This window comes from Stigmatopora nigra, chromosome 2 (assembly GCF_051989575.1).
Source record: "Stigmatopora nigra isolate UIUO_SnigA chromosome 2, RoL_Snig_1.1, whole genome shotgun sequence".
NCBI lineage: Eukaryota > Metazoa > Chordata > Actinopteri > Syngnathiformes > Syngnathidae > Stigmatopora > Stigmatopora nigra.
Genome location: NC_135509.1, coordinates 862,852 through 882,970, shown reverse-complemented (window position 1 = coordinate 882,970; position 20,119 = coordinate 862,852). Strand labels below are relative to the sequence as shown.

At 45.8% G+C, this 20,119-nt stretch overlaps 4 protein-coding genes across 5 annotated transcripts; 2 read left to right on the top strand and 2 right to left on the bottom strand.

The window, feature by feature from the left end:
• Positions 1-1,692: 1,692 nt before the first annotated feature.
• fosab (v-fos FBJ murine osteosarcoma viral oncogene homolog Ab) lies at positions 1,693-3,866 on the bottom strand. Its single transcript, XM_077734983.1, has 4 exons — positions 3,533-3,866; positions 2,927-3,151; positions 2,730-2,837; positions 1,693-2,610 (listed from the first exon to the last, which is right to left on the bottom strand). Exons 1-4 carry the CDS (start codon positions 3,677-3,679, stop codon positions 2,062-2,064), a joined length of 1,029 nt encoding a protein of 342 aa, XP_077591109.1. The 5' UTR covers positions 3,680-3,866; the 3' UTR covers positions 1,693-2,061.
• A 1,135-nt stretch (positions 3,867-5,001) lies between these two features.
• Positions 5,002-20,076, bottom strand: LOC144208938 (uncharacterized). The gene is made up of 11 exons (XM_077735039.1): positions 19,975-20,076; positions 19,168-19,281; positions 16,171-16,319; positions 11,366-11,464; positions 11,157-11,237; positions 8,484-9,036; positions 7,689-7,836; positions 7,536-7,578; positions 7,355-7,451; positions 6,931-7,023; positions 5,002-5,038 (listed from the first exon to the last, which is right to left on the bottom strand). The coding sequence occupies exons 2-5, from the start codon at positions 19,205-19,207 to the stop codon at positions 11,208-11,210; spliced, it is 318 nt and encodes a 105-aa protein (XP_077591165.1). The 5' UTR covers positions 19,208-19,281; positions 19,975-20,076; the 3' UTR covers positions 5,002-5,038; positions 6,931-7,023; positions 7,355-7,451; positions 7,536-7,578; positions 7,689-7,836; positions 8,484-9,036; positions 11,157-11,207.
• LOC144208909 (protein c-Fos) lies at positions 5,794-9,666 on the top strand. Of its 2 annotated transcripts, none has more exons than XM_077735006.1 (5): positions 5,794-6,068; positions 7,395-7,628; positions 7,697-7,861; positions 8,326-8,433; positions 8,533-9,666. In XM_077735006.1, exons 2-5 carry the CDS (start codon positions 7,530-7,532, stop codon positions 9,040-9,042), a joined length of 882 nt encoding a protein of 293 aa, XP_077591132.1. In that variant the 5' UTR covers positions 5,794-6,068; positions 7,395-7,529; the 3' UTR covers positions 9,043-9,666. The 2 variants fall into 2 exon arrangements, with proteins under 2 accessions (XP_077591132.1, XP_077591124.1); XM_077734998.1 differs by having other exon boundaries at positions 5,794-6,460.
• Positions 12,103-17,979, top strand: LOC144208932 (jun dimerization protein 2-like). Its single transcript, XM_077735028.1, has 5 exons — positions 12,103-12,301; positions 13,256-13,299; positions 16,685-16,889; positions 17,033-17,137; positions 17,271-17,979. Exons 3-5 carry the CDS (start codon positions 16,713-16,715, stop codon positions 17,460-17,462), a joined length of 474 nt encoding a protein of 157 aa, XP_077591154.1. The 5' UTR covers positions 12,103-12,301; positions 13,256-13,299; positions 16,685-16,712; the 3' UTR covers positions 17,463-17,979.
• Positions 20,077-20,119: the final 43 nt, after the last annotated feature.

The window sequence follows — 20,119 nt, the reverse complement described above, 5'->3', positions numbered from 1 at the left end:
AAAGGCACTTCAGATAGGAACAAAGAGAAAGTGTGATGAAAGATTAGCCGAGTCGGAAGTCCGGTTTTAAGTGTACTTTGGCCGGGTGTCAAATTGACGGCGATTGGCGTCGACAAGGAGTGGCGTGGCGCCGCTTTGCGTCAGAGTCCTTCTGGAATTTTCTTTTATCACTCGCTGGAAAAACCGCAAAAGTCGTACAACCACCTTTACGGACGCCATTGACGCTAAAAGTAATTGGTGGTTATTATCAGGGGATCAAACAATTAAAATAGACATTTTTTCTGTTTTAGTGTTGCCCATATTTGGCTAAGATAGGCTCCAGCACCCTTGAGGATAAGTGGTACAGAAAATGATGTTGTATATTTCCTTTAAATGATTTAGCAGAACCTCTTCATCATCTTCCTCCTCCCGCCTGAGCCCACCTCACGACAACACCGTCACCCCCGACTACCTCCCGCGTACTGGCGTCACGGCCGTCTAATTTTACCGCCGCGCTAAAAGGGGGAAAAAAATAAAACCACGCCATTCCCGCTATACTTGTAGCCCCCGTCTTGGCTTGCGGGGGGGATATTAATAGACCCTGAGACGATGTCGGAATCGGCGTCGTTTGTGGAAATTTCCAGCGGAGTGACAGCTGGGCGTGCGACGGTAATAACATTCCTGACAGACGCACGCCTTTTTAGGCAAGCTGCCATTCAGTTGGCTAAATATTGCAAAAAAATCAATAAATCAATAAAGTGACATGAGCGAATGAATCCAGTATTTACCCACATATTAGCCGCCTGCGCATATAAGCCGCACCCTTAAAATTGCGTACTGTGAAAGATGCCTGGCACGCTCTTTCTAACAATTTGCACGCGATGATGAAGGAAAGCGGTTGTTCATAGGTCAAAAATTATTTAGTTATCAAAATGGGATTTGGACATTTCTTATGGTAAATATTATTTTTATATAAATATTTGAAGCAGTACACAATTAATCAAATTCCCCAAGTAATCCAAATATTTCTACTCACCAGAGATGCTGATTCTTATTGGCTGGTACACTCTTGAAAGGTTGTCACATTGGTTTTCTCACACAAATGATGGAAAGATGAAATAACCTATAGAAATATTACAATATAGAAAATTCCATCATTATATATGTGCGGTGAAATAGAGTTCTAAATAAGTGATTCTCTTGCAAACAGCTGCACCGAAGCTGCGTGTAATTACACTAATAATGTGTTTTTATAAACATTTATACAATGTTCGGTTCACTTTAAGAAGAAGAGACCATTTTCAGTGATGTTTGTGTCTCCCTACCTCTTAGTGGTCGAGACTCTTTCGACGTCGCTTTCGGGTCCTCCCAGTTGCATAAACAGCCACAAAACAGTCTTCAAAATACGATTAATTATCACTTTCCCAGTTACTTTTAGCTGTAATTCAAGTTATATCTACAAGCGAGCCCCCTAAATTGTAGAAATATACGTGTTTAAATGTTTGACGACGGAGCTTGTTCAGGCGAGCAGCCACACGCGCCGGTCTGCATTTGGGCACGGAAGTTTGACGTCATCACACCGCGCGAATTTGGGGCGGAGAGTTAAACAAGAACAGGACTGACGTCAGAGGTTTGTGACTTGTGGCTGACTTAACCTTGGCAACAAGAGAATACGAATATTTGGGAAAAAAACAGTATCTCTGTACAAACACGTCAATTTGAAATATGGCTAACATTTTATTACCATCAATATATAGACCTCACAAACATTCACACAAGCTTTTCTCTGTCGTAAAAAAATAAAGTCAAAATCTTATAAATTAATTGCAAAAGACTCATGTTTTCACAGAAAACTTTCATAGCTGTTACCAAGTGAACTTATCGGCCGCCACTGAAACGAAGGCAGACCCAAAGTCCAAAAGTCCATGTTTTTTTTCACCCGCCCGTCAAACTTTTTCTCCTAAACGTGGAACAGAAACACTATGGCCATTAGCACCATAATGTCATGAGTGTAGGTCACTGGGTGGTATTAATGGGAACATGCTACAACGTAAGGAAGCGTCCTTTGCCGTCTGGGGCGTCTTAAAGGGCCAGCAGCGTGGGCGAGTGGAGCGAATCGGACGACTGCTCGTTTCCGCTGCTCCCCCGCCGGTGGGCGGCGGCACACCCGGGGAAAGGCTCAACTTCGGGGAAGGTGAAGGAGAAGGTGGACGTGAAGGTGGCGGCCGGCGTGCATGTCACCACCGGCGTGCGCAGGGGCAGCTCAAAGTCGCCGCTGGTCACGGACGGGTGCAACTGCTCCCAGTCCTGGGCGCCGCAAAGCGAGGCCGGCATGTCGGCCTCGGGCACCGAGCGCTCCATCTCTGTTTTGGCCAGGAGGTCCAAAGACTCGTCCAGGACCGACGAGTCCAGGTCGCTCAGTTTGACGGACACCGTGGTGGCGGTGGGGACGGCGCTGGAGAAGAGGGCGGAGCTGGATGGCGTCGGCTGGAATTGCACATCCCGCTCGCTGGGAACTTTGCAGATGGGTCGGTGGGCTACCAAGATGAACTCCAGTTGTTCTTTCTCTTTCAGGAGGTTGGCAATGTCGTTCTGGAGTTTGGATTTTTCGTCCTCCAGCTGATCGGTTTCCTGATCAAAGAAGAAGAGACGTCAGGGACATTTTTGACAAAGAAAAGAGCCACCCTGACAGCTTAAAAACTCTCAGGTGGAGATTTGAGTAAAATAAAGTATGAGAGATAAATACTTACAGCTTGGAGCGTATCGGTCAGTTCGCGCCGCCTGTTGCGACATTTAGCGGCCGCTTGCTTGTTTCTCTCCCTCCGAATCTTTTTCTTGGCTTCCTCTTCGGGAGAAATCTGCAAATGTAAAAAGGATGTTTTAATGACCCGTGCGGGGAGAAAGCGGGGGCTTCCAGGCGGGCAGAAAAATGGGCAAACAAACTTACGTGTTCGGTCCTGCCTCGCTTGTTGCTGTGGGGGCGAGACGCCGAGAGCTTGGGGCTCATCCCGAGGTACGCCGGGCTGGGTCCCGAGACCGCGGCGCCGTTCCGGTGCGAAGGGGCCAGCGAGGAGACCAGCGGTCGGACCATCCACTGCAGGTCGGGGCTGCTGGAGATGGCCGTTACCGTGGGGACGAAAGAGCTGCTGGAAACGCTCAAGTCGGTGAAATCCTGCAAATGGGCAAAAAAATAAATGTCAGCATATTTCTTGGAATGGACAACATGTTTGAACATTTAAATATTAGATTTAAATTTAAACAGTAAACCACTTAAATAGTTAAGTTATTTTTAACTTAAACAAAATATTCTTAATTTTTTCAGTGACACTTCAAAATATCTAAAGAGTAAATATACTGATTTATAGGATTACTTTTGTAATCATTACATAAAAGATCTGCAGTTGGGTCGGCATGGCTGTATAATAATACTTCAAATTCTTTGGCTTCAATACAATGCACATTAATTAGCTTTGTTCCCAGAATAATAGATACAAAAATAATCCTTTGAGCAATTATTTCTAAATATAGATTTGCAAAAAAAAAACAACCTTACCTGAGATTGTGGCGAGCCCAGGCTGGAGTAAGAGCCGGCTGGAGACGCTTGGTAGTAGCCCAAATTGCTGGAGCTGTCAGCGGCCGGAGACGCCGTGCTACACCGGGAGGAGGAGTCGCACTCCGGGTTGAACACGTTCAACATCATGGCTCAAATGGCACGAGTGTGTCGAGGGAAGATCCAAAAAGGTCCGATCAAAGCTTGGGAGATCCCTCCGACCCTCTGTAAAGGGTTCAAAAAGAGAAAAAAAAAGACAAGTCTGAAGTCCCGCTAGCTAACTAGCCGTCTTGTTCTGTGAGCGAAGGAGAAGTGCCGCCCGAATGCGCTGGCGGACATTTTATAGGCTGCGAGCGGGCTCCTCGATGACGTCGGGTGGGCGGACGAGAGGGGGGGGTTGACACCCAGGGGGGGAGAAAAGCACAGACCCGGAACAAATAAACAAGCTAATAAACAAGGCGAGGTGTTAAGAAAACGCTTTAAATAAACATAATAGTCAACCTTGAAATGAAATATAAAGAGAAGTTTAACAAAGAAAGCGGCGTTTTAACGCTGCGAGCCCTCCCGCTTTCAAGGAATGGAAGATTCCGCTTCGGGATCCCCACCACGTCATTTTCCAAATATGGCGCATCCTGTAAAAAGGGGCGGGCACTGCTGGTAAATGCGAGAGCGGGGCCGAGCGAGCCAGCGAGCGACTTCAAGTTACGTAAAACAACAAACAGTCGGCTTGTTGTGAAAAGTACTCGACTACCAAAAAAGATAAGGCTCAGCAAAAAAAGGGAAAAAAAAGGGAAAGGTACGCACGCAAGCACGGGAGGACTTCTTTTCTTGCGTTATAACGTAATGTTCTCAATTTGGGTGTGACCTACTTGTAACAAATGACATTTCAATTCAATGAACTCTTTTAAAAAAAATGATTAAAAAATGACATGACTAAATTAAATGTTTATTACCTGATAGAATGATTTTGTGTCCAACTCCCAAGGCTGCAAATGGCACAAATAGACGTCCAATCATATCACCATTGAATGAAAAGGACCTAAAAAAGGAATAGAAAATTAATTAATCACAAATCATGAGATGAAATATTAATACATTCAAAATAAGATGAGTCAATCATCTTAATTTTTGCTGTTCATGCTATGGACTGATTATTTGACTTAAAAAAACTTTTCATACCAGATTTTTGTTGTTCTCAGAAGCAGAACTCCGGTATTTCTGCACGAGTGAAATAGTTTCCAATATCGAACCTGAGAAAAACGTAGCACAGACATACATGGCCGTCATTGGCGGTCTTTGTGGCGTCATCGGAGGTACTCACATTCCCAAGGACGGCACCCGCCCGCCAGCGAAGCCCCAGGCGGCGTTCGTACCCTTCACCGAGAAGACGGACGGGCGTGTCGTACTGGCCAAACGAGATGTTTGCGTACGTGGGCGCCGCCGCCGCGTGTGTACTTTTCCACAAAAAGGTGTTTCCCAAGGAGGGAGGGAGGGAGGGAATCCTTTAACCTAGATAGAGAGCACAAAGAAGATGGCGGTTAGTCGAGATAACGCAACAGTGGGTAGGGCCGAGGTCAAGATTTTCGATTCCCAGGAACGTCTCGATGGCAGGAGGCGAGCGACGGTGACGCAATTCAAGTGTGAGTGTGGAACAGACACCGACTTTTGAGGCACTCGTGATGCAACAGAAGAAAGACATTGTACCAACACTGACTCATTTGCAACCACTGATGGCCAATTTAACAGCTTTAAAGGGCATTTGCAGCCAAAAAAAGCATTGTGCATTATTATCGAGTTATTTTCGATGTACAAAAAATGATGAAATATTACTAATGTCGTTCATAATACATTCAATTTCACTGGAATGCATCGTTAATGACGGTGTTGTTATGAGAAAAGTATATTGGATAGTAAATAATGTACATATGTGTATGTGTATATGTATATAATTGGTAAAACTAGATGGGCATCGAAATGTGTATAATATACTTTAATACTATATATACAGATAAGGTAACTGTCTCTAAAAGAAAAACTCCATGTAAATATTGAAAAGTGAAAAAAAATAGCCCACATTTTGCAGGCCTCATGAATTATTGAGTGGTTTACGTCAGTTAACACGGCCCGAAGGCTTTTGTGTGTGTGTTTCTCTTTCCTGCACTGCTTGTTGTTGTTGAACATTCCCGGTAGCCATGACGACACTCCACCCCTTTCGCGGCAGTGACGCGCTGCCTTCACGGGACGACGGAGATTGTTTACGAGGACAAAGAGGTGCCACTTCGCACGCAAGAAAAAAAACAACAATACTGCTTTCTCCCCTGACGACACCAAATGTGTCGTCAGGGGAGAATCTTCCAGAAGGCCCACCGAGTGAGACGTGGCGTCATTACGCGCTCTTTGTTTGCGTAAGGCTGAAAGGGGACACCTCGCCAGCGATTAGCTTGTGGCGTCTTGGTTGTCGGTTTGTTTGGGACGCTCGGTTGGCAACATCTTGCCGAATGGGAAGACTATTATTACACGTGACGTCGCCTGACTTTTCGTGAGTTAGCGTAAATCAATTGGCTTATAGGGGGGGTGAAAACAAGCCTTGTCGCTCTCACTCACGCTGCCTTTAGGGGCGACTGGGAATCCGGGGTGCCGGGAATGAATGCCCCTTCCTGGCAGAGGGGCAACTGGCTGCCGGGAAGCAGACGAGGCCCCCTTTTTTATTCTCTTGGAGCAGCACAATGTAGCAGCCCCCCCACTGGTCCCGGACCGCCACTTTGAATGCCTTTGTGATGTCACGGAGCTAAAAATAGCCCGTAGAAATCACATTAGTCAAGTCAGGGGAAGACTTTTGCAGACAGACCGGGACACCAGTGCAAAGGGGGAGACACCAGAAGGTTCCACAAAGGCTTTTGGAAACTCTATCTAGGTCATTTGACAGTGCAAGTACGTAAATGCCAATGTCAAAAGGAGGGAGATTATTAAATCATTTCAAATGTATCATTGGCAGTCTTACTGATCAAACATTAAGTTTTAATGAGGTCAATGAAAGTTGCCTCCAATTTTAGGACACATTAAAAAGTGAGAATTAATTCAGTGCAAATGGTTGTTATTCTTTGCATTGTTGTTGTCAATGGCATTTAAAAGGGGGAAATTTACGTCGCATTTTTTTACATTATGTGAAGCAATGCAGTAAATTATTGGGGTCATTACTATGCTTAGGCACCCCCTCCCTCCCCTTCTCTGTCTTTGTTACGTCTAGACCCTCCCAAGTACCCCCCCAGCCTCCCCCTGTCTAGCTTTGTACACGAGCGCCCCTGTTCCCCGGAAGCACCATATAAGGCAGGATGTGTCCATTTTTGATAGCTCTACTTTTGCATTATTTTACATGGAAAAGATCATTTAAAATGTCATACCTCGATTCAATGTAAAAGCTGGACTCCACTGGGTCACGTGACGTCACCTTGAGGGATTGTGTAACGCAGCATTGTGAAAATGATGGCTGCCATCTGCAATGCACAAAATGAAGTATTTATCATAAAGAACAGCTCTTCATTCTAATACATATTTTGATGTGATTGGCAAAACGTCATATGCATCAATTTGGCGGAAAATGATGGGCAAAGTGCATGCATTCGGTGACGTCGTTCATTCATGACGAAAGGGGGCACTCTTTCACGTGCACGATTGAGGGTGGCGGGGGGCTTAAATTAGCCTCATCTAGTTACATTAATTTTTCCCATCATTTTTAAATATTTGAATCCGTCTCAATGACATTTTTCTATTTGCTAAACATTGATATTGAACAAGATTGTGTTTTTTATCCCCCCCCCCCCTTACCGAATGGTTTGCTCTCCCTTGTTTCATTCATAAAATCCAGGCGACTATAAAAGGGGGGGTCCTCCTCGCCACTCGCCGCACTCAAGCCTTCGCCAAGCTGGCAAATGGAAGAAGACGAGTGACGTTTCAATTATTGACGCCGGTGAATTATTGATTAAGAGATATAATAATAAGGATGTACCGGGATTATTCCTCCGACTCGTCCGGCTGCAGCACAGCATCGCCTGGTGGGGACAATCGGGACTGTTTGTCTTTGTCAGCGGACCACGACGACGTATGTAAAAAAATGCTTCATTTAAGTGCGAGTTATAAATGATGGGATTTTTTTCCACACCTTTGTAGGACGCCGACAGCGGGGGTGCTTCAGACCGTCTCGTCCCCACGTCAGGCGGTTCCTCGCCGGCGTGGAGGAAGCGCCGCGTATCGCTTCGCGAAGCCAGGGGGAGCCAGACGTCTTCCAGCAAAAAAGCAAAGACGCCAGGCTGCAGAAAAGGACAGAGAGATAAGGTAGAAAAAGTCAGATGATGATAACACACAAATTCCAATTTGCAATAAGGGGACGCTTGATTTTTTTTTAGTTTTTTTTTTTTGGTTTAAAGGACAATGTGTGCATGTCCGTGCGTGCACGTGCTGCAGCAGCGCCTCCACATCAGCAGTCACGGCATGGACGTCACGTACTAGCTCATCTTTCAGATATATTCCACGGGGCATTGACGGCCACAGACGTCCAATCGGTTTTCGTTGGCCAAAAAGGGATTGGAAGTCAATCGCCTTCAATGAAAATCACATTAAAAGCATTTTCAGGGGGAGATTTAAATTAAGATGAAGTTCCAAATGTTTATTCCAGATGGAAGATTGGCACATTACCATCTGGATGTGGGTGGTCTTTTATGATGGAGAAGCAAATCTGGATTTGGAACAAATTGACTTGAATTAATGGTGACAAAAAAACTTTGTTTTTATCTCTCAAGCCATCCAAAGAAGAAGATGAGAGGAGGAAGATTCGCCGAGAGAGGAACAAAATCGCTGCCGCAAAATGTCGAAACCGCCGACGGGATCTGATTGACACTCTGCAAGCTGTGAGTGCAGTGGAGGAAAATATTAATAAAAAATAAAGAATGTGACTTACCATTGCCGGCGATAGACGACGTCCAATCGTTGCGTTTCTTTCCCCTCAGGAGAGCGACCGGCTAGAAGACATCAAGTCCGACCTCCAGTCGGAAATCGGCGAGCTCCTCCAGGAGAAGGAGCGGCTGGAGCGTCTCTTGTCCTCCCACGGGCCTTCCTGCCACCTCCGGGACGACAAGACTGAAGACGAGGACGCGAGCCGGTCCCCCCGAAGAGAGGAGCCCCGCCTCTCGGCCATCTCCGGCGATCGCGACGTCCTGCTGTGCGCCCGCCACATGACGCCGGACGACCTGGACGACTCGGTCCCCGGGCCGGAGGACGGCCCATCCAAGGGACGGGGGACGGGCGGGGTGTCCGTCCCCGACGTGGCCGACCCGAGCGTCTCGCCCGACTGGGAGACCTTGTACAGATCGGTGGCCGACGACCTGGAAGGACTGGGATCGCCGCTGGCCCAATCTTGCGCCGACGTCTTCTCCTTCGACTTGGACGACATGGACGCTTTGGCGGACGGCGGCGGGTTCGAGGGTTGTCTCAACTCGCCTACGCTTCTGGCTCTGTGAATGCAAAAAAAAAAAAAAAACAAAAAAAGGAAAAAGATGGTTATGCAATGATCGTTTTACCCCGACAAATTCTCAAACGTATTAAAATGTACTTTTCAAAGTACTTTACGTGAGATATTTACGTCACATGGCGAAAGACGAGAAATAGTAGAACAATTTACTCTCTTATGCTGCATGTCCTATACCAGGCTACAGCGCCAAATGGAGTGATGTGGCCAAACGTGGTACTGCACCAAACTAGCTTCACATTTTGTTTTTCTGTGTTTACTGTTGTTTAGAAGATGATGTTTACATATTGTAAGGGTGAATTCTTCTATTTGTGTGGTGCAGTTTCAAAAACAAATGCATGAAAATGACTTCTAATAGAAGATTATATGTATAATGTGAAGCTGAATCTGTGTGATTGACAAATTGTGGCGTAACAAATACAAAAATGTAGCAGGGTTGTTATAAAAGTGTAGCCTCTGACATGTTCATGTGTGTATATCGCTGTAATGTGACAATTCAATGTGAATGTCATGCTCTCCTTGTATTTTATGACATAGTATATTTTTTTACATGTAGGAAATATATCGTGCAAAACAACAAATAAAAACTGTCGTTTGAGTGTTGCTCAGCTGACAATTTTCAGGGTAAATTATTTGCAAAGTGTTGGATTTGAGGACAAAGAAGCAAACTTGAAGCCCCACCAAAACAAAATACTCTTCATAGCTAAAATTAGAAGCGGGATTACATCAAATAAAAAGGAGTGGGAGTCTGATTTAATGACTTATTCATGCGCTTTTTCTGCTCGGCCGCAAAAGCAACAGACAACTCCGCAGCGACGCGACCGTGACGTCACCACGCTGCCGCGCTTCTACCTCACTTCCGCTGACCAAATTTGGCGCGGAGGGGGCAGTGGCTGTTGTGTTTCTATGGCAACGAGAAAGTCAGACGCACACATGCGCAAAAGGGGGGTCGGCTATGCTACAACAAACGCGGCAATGACATGATGCTAGTAGTTGGCTAGCTGAGAATGGATACAAATACTATGTGTCATAACGTAGAAGCTAGCTTGCTATAGCGCTAGCCAGCTATGTAAATAGAACAAACACAAAGAAAAGCACACACAAAATAAATAAAACAACAACAAAAAACTTTTTTTTTTTAAGTAGGTGTGCTTTTTCTACACATTTATATTTAAATATAGTATATATTGGACTCTGCACATGTTGTTTTGTTTTTACAATTGAATAGTAAGTTGGCACCCGGGCAGCCATTTTGCACGGTTACGTGGGTTTGGCCTGCCAACTTCCCATTCTGCCCTCCTCTTATGAAATTTATGAAAACATTTTCTAATGTGCAAAGCGCAAACGTCTGCGCCGGCCGGCCGATAATATCCCAAAAGGAGAAGAAGAAGAAGAAAGGAGGAAGGAACTCTGAGGGACGACCCGCCTTATTATGTCTACAACGCGGTGAGGAATCGGGGATGAGTCAATAATAGGCGACGGGACTGGGCATTTTGGCGTCTGGTGAGCGGGGTATTTCCCTCAGAGGTGATAGTGGGCCTTCATAATAATGAAAATCGGGAAGTAGTATCCTCCGCTTAGCCTCACAAGGGTCACTGGGGTTGCTGGAGCCTATCCCAGCTAACTATGGCAAAGTCCCCACAGTGAAAAGCCACTCGGGTTCGAGCCCTCGAGCCCAGGACTGCGAGACCCGAGTGACGGGCAGCGTTCCAATTTTCCAGCGCCTTCAAGTGTACACGGCTAGGTCGAATTTAGCCCTTAAAAGTCATACCTGGCCCCGTCCTGCCCTCCCCGACCCACTTGGGGCGTCTTTTACGAGGGCTCCCGCTTTATTAACCCCGCTCGCCACCTCTGAAATGTGTTCCAGGTCTATGTTTGGAGCGACTGTGACGCACGCCAGCACCGGCGACCCCCCCACATGCGACGCATAAATCACAGCAGAACCAAATTAGAAGCTAACAAAAGGGGAACGGAGTGGAGTATTTTTCCTCGGGAGGGGGGCCCGGAATAACCCGGGTCGCGTATTTGTGGTGGAACAATTGAGTAAGCGTGTAGAGAACGATGTTTGGAGGAGATTCATGGAAGAATTGGATGTTTTAACATCACCTGCTCTGGAAGAAGCGTCAAATTGTCTTTTTTCTTCTTCTGGGTGATGCATCACAGAGGTGTCATTTCCATGTTTCGCCGCTAGAGAGTAGTAAAGACACAAAGGGAGATATTGGGGTTTTGGGGTTCCCACAAAACAACAGTAAATTGCGAGTCAAGTGAAAAGCACTTAAGGAGCGTTTCAAGACAAATAAAGATGGCGGTTTCACCTCGAGTGCGAGATTTATGGCGCCCGAGTTGGCGAGCCAGCTGCAATAACATCGTTTCCAGCGACGTGTGAGGTTGGCCCTGCCGGTCAATGAAAGGCGCTAAAAACAGGGGAGCAAATGAAGGTTAAATAAAGGCAATAAAAACAATGAAGGAACTCCTTTAACCTGTCAAATGTGACAGACGTACAATTCAATTGGACTAGGAGGCCTGAGAGCATCTATAATCAATCACATCTACATTTGAAAATAGCTTTCAGGTAAGATCATTATCATCCAACTCGAGTGTCATTGACGGGGGATAGACGACCAATAAATTTGGACTGTGAGGGGCCAGCAGCAAATAACAACTTCTTTAACCTAATTTTAATACATTGAATAAAAATAAACTGATTTTTTTGTGAATTTTTAAGCAAGAGTAACATTGATTAAAATGATAAGGAATCCACAATTCAAATGAATTGGACGTCTCTCTGCGTCAATGCGACTTAATAAGTTCCATGAAATTTCACCTGGTTACAACATGAGCAGCTAAACTATTTGGAATCCATCGCGGACATAGGAGCATGCGCACTGGCGACAGAATTTTTCCGCTGGCGCTTTGTGTATGTTTTTGGGTTGCTAGGGGGCGGGAGATGCGTTGCCATCGGCCTCCTCGGCTCCCTCGGCCCGAGCCCCGCCTCCAGCCCCGCCCGTCCTGTCCTCCTGCACGATTTGTTTCTCATGCGCGGCCACTTCCGCATTCCGAAGCGCTCCCAGTGCTGGCCCTCCGCTACTTAAACGGGCTGATGCAACGACTCGGGCTAGTCCCCGAACCCGTCGCCGAGTGTTTTAAAAACAAACAAGATCCCGAGTTTCGCTCGCAGCTTCCGGACTCTTCCTGCCGTTCTTTATTATTATTAATATTTTTATTATTATTTTATAAAGGGCGCACAACAGGTAAGCGGCGACTTGCCTAGTTTATTTTCTTTTTAAATTATTTTTGATCGCTATGTCGGGTTTAAGTTTTGCAGTGCATTTGCATATTTTTCTTTGATTTATTAATTTATTTATAAAGCGTTTCTTCACTACAATGGCCGCTGCTCGAGCATGCGCTGCCGATTATATCGATACCGCAAATATTTGACGACTTGTAAACTTTCATTCGCCCCTCGCGTGATACATGCAACGTTGTTATGGCGCACGCTTGTTTATTCGCCCCGGATCAAAAGTCATTTATTTCTCACCAGATGCAAATTTGATGTATTTTTTTTATTAAATAAATGTAACAAAGGCGAGTGTTTGTGTCAATTATGCCGCTCTCGAAACAGTTATGTAACCTCAACACGTCGCAGGATGACGACTAGCGAACTTCCTTCCACGCTAGATGGGAGCCTTTTTAAAAAAAATAATTTCAATCGATTAAAAAAAAAAAACAAGCATTTAAACTATAGATTACATCAGATTTTGTATTGCATTGACGGAGCTAAACTATGTTTACCAACCTAAATGTTTATAAAGTTGTACTTACAAGTTTAAATGGGAAAGTGAGAGCAAGTAAAATGAGTATTTATTTTAAAAGACTAGCATAATGGAACTTAACCTGAATTCAAAGTACTTTTCAGACAATTGACATCAATAAAAGTCACATGAAGTCCACAACACAGAAAGACAATCAAAACAAAACAGTAAAACATGAATGTCAAAGTCAAACCATTCATAATTTGAACAATAGGGGCAGTTCTGAATACACTGTAGTAAACAATAGCGGGGATTTAAAAGCGCTAGCACGCGTCTCCATTCAAATGCAATTTTAACAGTCGAAAAATGATGGGATTGCCCTCTCGCGTTTGACCTTTTTCTGACATCTACTTTCAACTTTTAACGGCCATTAATCACGCAATTTCTTCACAGTGTGCGGACACGCTTGCACCATTGACAGAAGACGTTCTCTCTGAGTAAGTATCTACGTTGAGCAAACTTTTATTTTGAAGCAATCCGCCATGACGCGTATGACTAAAGCGTAGCCTATTGAAGAAGAAAAAAAATGCCAACGCCGGTCTTTAAGTTACCTCCCGTCTGTGTGCGAGAAAGAAAGGAAGTAAGAATGTTTGTTTTTGGAAGGCTTAGGGCGAGGCCAGCGGCGATTTTTTTTAGCCGCCGCGCCACTCTCTCGCGTCGGCGAACGACGGGGCTGAAGGTGGCGAGGGGCCGGACGTGGGCGCGCGTGGTTTATTTTGAGTCCAAATGCCTCGGAGCGGGTCTGCGGGGAGCCCAGAGCAGCCGCGCCGCAGTGAACAGACTGCAGACGCATTGCGGGCCGGGCCACGGCCAGCGCGCCCATGCTAACGGGGTTGTTGAAAGGACGGGGAGGGGGGCGAAGAGAGGGAGGGGGGCGGGGGGCAAGTTATCGCATGCTGACGGTGTCGGATTGTCGCCCCTGGAACCTTTTCGCGTGCCGCGATTAATCGGCCAGCAAAACAGCTGTCGCCACGGCGGATGTCTGTGTTGTGGCGAGGGGGGGGGGGGGGGGGTCCTAGTTGACGGCTATGGACGTCTAATTCATTTCAACAGGGAGGTTAATGATGACATAATTCTAAAATTAAATTTTCTGATGTGGACACAAAGCTGGTTTTTAATCCAAGTCTGATCCGGGAAATAATTCCAATTTGCGGCGTTTGGAATTGGGGGAGGGGCTTGTGAGACCACCCAAGATAAAGACAAATTATTTTTAAATAAAATGTCAACATAACAAGGATGCATGGCTAAGTTAGCTAACAAAATGTTACAAACGAGACCAAGCAACTGAGCCATAATGGCTGCCGTGCTAACGGCAAATTCAAGCCAAAATAGCACGAGGACTGTGAGGAATGCGCTCGCTTCTTGTATATTTGGACTCTTCCTGTCCTGCGAGCCGTTTCCCGCTTTCCTCGGAGAATTGCGAAAGACTGCGAGTGGACGGCGTTTAGCTAGCGCACATGGTAATAATGATGATGGCTGAGACCTTGGCCGGAGATTGCGAGGGAGGGGAACCGACGTGCCTTGGCCCCCGGCCCGCTCTCACCCATCGCCCCTTTAGCGGAACATTTCAACGACGTTGCCGTGTGGCCTTCGCTACTTTACCTCAACAAAATTATTCGTTTTTTTTTTTGGCTGTTGAGTCTTGGAAAGGTTTAAGCGTGTTCCCGTAAATCGGATGCTTTTACAACGGGATGTCGGAGCGCCGTTAACGTTATTTGAACGCTTAGCTGGCTAACGTGGAAACATAAAATACTTTTTTTTTTAATTCAGTGGCTGCCATTGATGGATTTTTTTTCGAAAAGTAATGAGGGTCTTTTTTGCAAGTGGCTCTTTTTTAGGGGGATGCGGATAATAGGCGCCGCGGCGGGCCGGAATTCCACAGCGCCGCTAATTGTCCTGGTGGAAAGGGAGCTAACTAGACAGAGGACGTGCTGTCACCAGCGCGGGCTAGCTAGCGCTTTTTGGGCGCTAGCCAGCAAGGACGTGCATTTCGCCGCCGTTTTGCGCCCAGGTTTGTGTGGGCGTCTTTGTCGGAGCGCTAGCGTGCGCCCCAAAGGCAGAATGCCTTTTTTTTCTGCTCGGCTGCCAAAGCACAGTCACGCCGTTGCGTCATCAAACGGGAGAGTAAAATACCCATCTTTCAGGTTATGTGCTGTAACGAGCGTTTTGGGGAGAAGGGGCGCTTGTGCAACGGCGGCGGCTTGAAAGTGGGGACGGATGAAACGCGGGACTGTTGCGTTTTGACTTTTAGGACGTCGGCGGAATGTCGTTTGACCACGCCACGTTTGTAAACAAAGAGGATTTCTGTATCGAGTTGGAGGATGGAGAAACGTCGGGTTTTCCCATGAGACAATAGTCCCGTGAATGTATTTTATTTCTGTCAGAGCACCAAAGTTTTCACGTGACGGCTAAAGTGGAAATAAGGTTAGAGCGCCTCGTCGTCAGCCGCGATTGCCTGCTGGACAGGAAGGGGATTCGTTTGTCTGTCACAAAGATTAAAATTGTGTCTTGTCACGGATCTCGCCAAGTTGTAAAGTTGGCGGATTCATTCATGGTGGCGAGCGATATGGCTCCGCCTACCCGAGCGCAAAAGGAAAAGTCCTTGGCGCCCGCAGTGCCTCTCCACAGAGAGGCAATTTTGTGGAAGAAAGATCTTGACCAGAGCTGTCTTGTTCTTTTCCTTTCCAGCAAAAACAACAGACGGCTGCCAAGTGCCATGTAAATAGGAGTTATACATCAAGTGGGCGAGAGAGAGAGAGCGAAAAGGGGGAGGGACAAAAGTCCCCCCCCAAAAAAGGGGGAGGGAGGAACCAAAGAATGAAATGCCTCATTTGACTTTGGCTCTCCACTCCAACTTGTCCTTGAAGCCAATAAATCAGGCAGCGCTAAAAGAAGAGGTTGACCAAAACGACTGGCCCGTTAAGTGTTCGTACTCGTAACTCAGGAAGTTCAAGTTGGAGGGAAAAAATAAATTAAAAAAACATCGGTTTTAATGGCAGCCACTGATAATCAATAACATCAAATTGCATTTGTCGTTTTTATTGTTGCTTGCTTTCATTTGATCTGTCATTATTTGGTGCATATTAGTCCTATTTTATGGTTATTGTACTATTTTTATCGACCCGATAAAGACGATCCTGACGTTTTGCCGATAACGAGAGTTCAACTGTAAAAACACTTGAGCGGCACTTTACATTACGCAGGGGCGGGGTACGTTTGAATTAAGTTACATAACCTTTTTCAATGGGTGGAAATGTATAGTAGCGTTGCAGGGAAAGTTTGGGGGGAAAAAATGGGGTATGACTTACCATCATCCATCCTGGATCGTCAGCTTGCGGCACAGTCAGCTGTTTGAGGGCCTCGCACAATAGTGCTCTTTGTTTCCTTCCGTCTGAGAGGGGCTTTTGTTGGGCGGGGGTCCAAACTGTCCGGACCGGGTAGCCCCCTGCCAAAATACCTAAGAGCGGGACGATCGGGAATATCGTTAGCAAATGTCGGAAAATTGTGCAAATGTTCCTGAATGATGCCGTTTGTTCAGCTTGACTTTTTGGGGGGGGTGTTAGCATCCATATTAGCCGAGCATGCATATTTTGGGATGTGGGGGGTGGACAGGAGTACCCTGATAAAAGCCATATGAGCCTGAAAAAAAAAAACATACAAAATTCATAAACTTGGTATCGAACTCTCGATCTCAGAACTGCGAGACCGACGGGCTAACCACTACTCCACCGTGCCACCCGAATTTTTTTTTTAAATTATTATTCTTTAACGTGAATGAAGGGGAAATTAAACTAAAAGCTATTGCTCTGTTTTTTTCAACAGCAGCGGCGGAGGCCGGCTCGGGTCGGGTATGATGCCGGGACAGATACCGGAGCCCTCGCTGGCGCCGGGCTCCCTGCCCTGCTTGGGCCCGCTGGCGGGCATCTCGGCCACCACGCTGACCGACCAGCTCAAACTGGCCGCCATGTTCTCGCCGCTGCATTTCCTGGGGCGGCTGGGAAAGAGGCCGCTCGCCATCAAGACGGAGGTGAGCGGGGGGAAAAAAAAGGGGAAGCGAACGATCGCCCGTAAGCAGAAAAAGCGGCTGGCGCTAGCAAAAGCGACGAGCCCTCGCCCTAAAAGTTGAAAGTGAAATAGAGACGGGCTCATGTGAAACTCCTGCGTTGGCAGATGGACGAGGACGAAGAAAGGCGAAAACGACGGCGGGAGAAAAACAAAGTGGCGGCGGCACGATGCCGAAACAAGAAGAAGGAACGAACAGACTTCCTCCAGAGAGTGAGTTGATGACGCCCATGAGAAAGTCCGCTAACTCACGCGACTGACGCACTCGTTGATCGCATTGGGTCACGAGGGGGGTGCCGGAGCCTTTTTGCATCCGATGAGCCTAACACGGGTGTCCCGTTTTCAGGAATCGGAGCGTCTGGAGATGGTCAACTCGGACCTGAAGGCTCAGATCGAGGAGCTCCGCCTGGAAAGGCAGCAGTTAATGGTCATGCTCAACCTGCACCGGCCCACCTGCATCGTGAGGACGGACAGCGTGAAAACCCCCGAAAGCGAAGCCAACCCCCTTTTGGAACAGCTCTCCCAAGAGTCCAAGTAAAAAGACGGGCGGGCGGCTCAACTTTGGTCTTCCGCCTTTTGCATTTCTACGTGGCGGACTCTTTTGAGAGCCCAGGCCGGAAACGCCCACTTTCGGGAAAAGGGACCAACTAGAGGAAAGAAAAAAGACTGCAAATGACGTGGAGGAACCTCAACGGCGGACACTACGCCATTTTTTTTATGTCTACCGGTTGATCCGAATGGTGGTGACGCTGGCGTCATGAAAATAGCACATAACGCAAAGGAAAAAAAGTGTTTACACCCACGTTTGTCCAATTCTTGTACTTGTTTTATATCGCTTTGTAACGCGTTTGAAATGCCCATCAATCACTTGACGTGATGATTCAAAAGAAAAAAAGAGGTAGAGTTTGTCTGCTATCATATTGCGCTGTCAAACAGCTGTGAAAACAGACTCTTTTTTTCTCCCTTTTTTCAGCTGAGCAGTATTTCAATGTCTGGACATGTATCTGCCAATTATGACTCTGTTACCCCGAGTAGATTAAAATCTATTTTCTAACGATACGAGCCCATGTTTAAAGTTCTTGAAAATTCGAATTTTAGCAAATTAATTAACGATGCACTTTTATGGCATTATTTTCCAAGAGTGGCAATTTGCGCCCTCCGGTGGACACTTTGAGAAACGCAAAAAATCAGGTAATTCCTAGATATTGGATTGCAAAATTAGCTTGATTGCTAAAGTTATTTAGATTTAGCAAAATTAGTGACATCTTTTGAGTACTAAGGTCCTTTTCGGCTGCTCTCAATCAAACTAGACTGACATGTCTGCTGAGTAGACGCAATTATTTTTAACGGGAACGGGGGATTCTGCAATATTTGCAAAAAGAGCATTTGTGGAGGAGGCTTGGCAGCAAATGAACTTTGGTTCTTTGGTCGCCACCACTCTCCGGCTTTAAACGGATTAGACGGCGGCTCGCGATAAACTCAATTACTAATCAGTCCTTGCTTAGACTAACATTGACATAATTGTCTTATTTAAACCAACTCAATTAGCCGGGTTGCATAATTTAGGCAAATGATGCCTCTGATGTGCATTAATCAAAACAAACAAGTTTATAAAAGGCCTGCCTTTTCATGTCAGCCAGCACAAAGACATCTTATTGGAAATTCACCGATTTGGCCACATTTTAAAGACGGCCAAGAACCCTTCAGATTTTGACGCTCCCGCGCGTGCCGCCAATTAGCGTCGCCGTTCGTCTCTGCCGCGCTAATGGAATCTTCAGCCGGACTCAAAGTAAACCATTGAAATAAAAGCGGGCCGGCGGCCATTGTTGACGACTTGGGGCCGCCATATTCTCATGCTAATCTAATATTCCGCCTTTTTTTGTGCGTCCACTCTAATGAATTCTGGGTTTTTTTTGCTTCCTCAGACATTTGTGGAGGTCCTGGCACGGAAACAAAGACTTATTTTGATTATTAAAGTAAACACAAACAGCGGAGCGGCGTTCATACGCAGCTGCATGCACTCGAAGCCGGTGTTTGGACGGCGGCAGAAAGGACCAAGCAACCCTCAAGACTTTGTCGGGGGGAAAAATAATACGAAAACAAAAAACAAAATAATTATTTAGGGATGCTCAAGAGCGACGCCGCTAATATTCGCTTTGAAGACTACGGATGCATTTGCTAAGGGGGGAATTTGGCAGGAGATAAAATGATGTCGTGTTGTGTGAAAAGGGTGGTGGACGTACCTCTTTGGACGGAATTGATGGAGATGGACGTCCATTTCATTTGGGTGAAGAGATTTTGTAGGCTGAGAATCTGGGCTGGGAGTTGGACAAAAAGGTCTGTGGTGGGTCGGTGACCTGCAAAAAAATGGCAAAATTGAGGGTTTGACATTTATGTAAAGTTATGCTATAAATAAAGTTTTTTTTGGATCTCCATAGCTACCATTGACAGTACTAGACGTTTAGTTAAAATGGATTGGACATTTCCTGCGCTACCCTGGGCCTAAACAGGATATATACACGTACTTACAACTGCCTATAAATGTATATTACACAATAATATTTTAAAATATTTTATCTTAGCTGGTCTTTTAGAACTTTTATTATTTACATAATACATTCACAAATGTAAAAATATAGTATGTTCTTGTTCTTTTGCTTACCAAACGTGTTTTAAGTTCAAACAATGACAAGACTCCCCAAACCAGTCGCTACTTTGAACCCATTTTCGACATTCGCTCATTCCAACTTTAACGAATTTACTCGGCTTATTGAGCAAAAATGTTCCAAAATAACTTCTCTAGTCCCCGAGGACCAAACTATTGTCTCCTTACCTTGAAATTGTTAAACTAAAAGCGTCCAAGTTTACATTCTTTGCTAGCTGATAGCACAGCTACTGATTACGTGCTAGCTAGCATCAGGTGCAACACCAGCTGCCGACTTTAGCGAACAACTAGTTTATAAAATAAGTTCTCAAATAACACAATAAGAAGTCTGACGTATTTAGTATATATAAAAATATATACAACATAATAAAATATACATACTTACTTATTTAAAATACGTAGTGTAGTTTTCGCGCTAATTCATCATTTGCCGCCAGTACAGGAGAGGAATGAACCACTGTCTTTGGTAAAGGAGGGGTGTTCCAACTTTTTTCCTGGTAAACACGTCAACAAAAAGTGAGGAGAGGAAA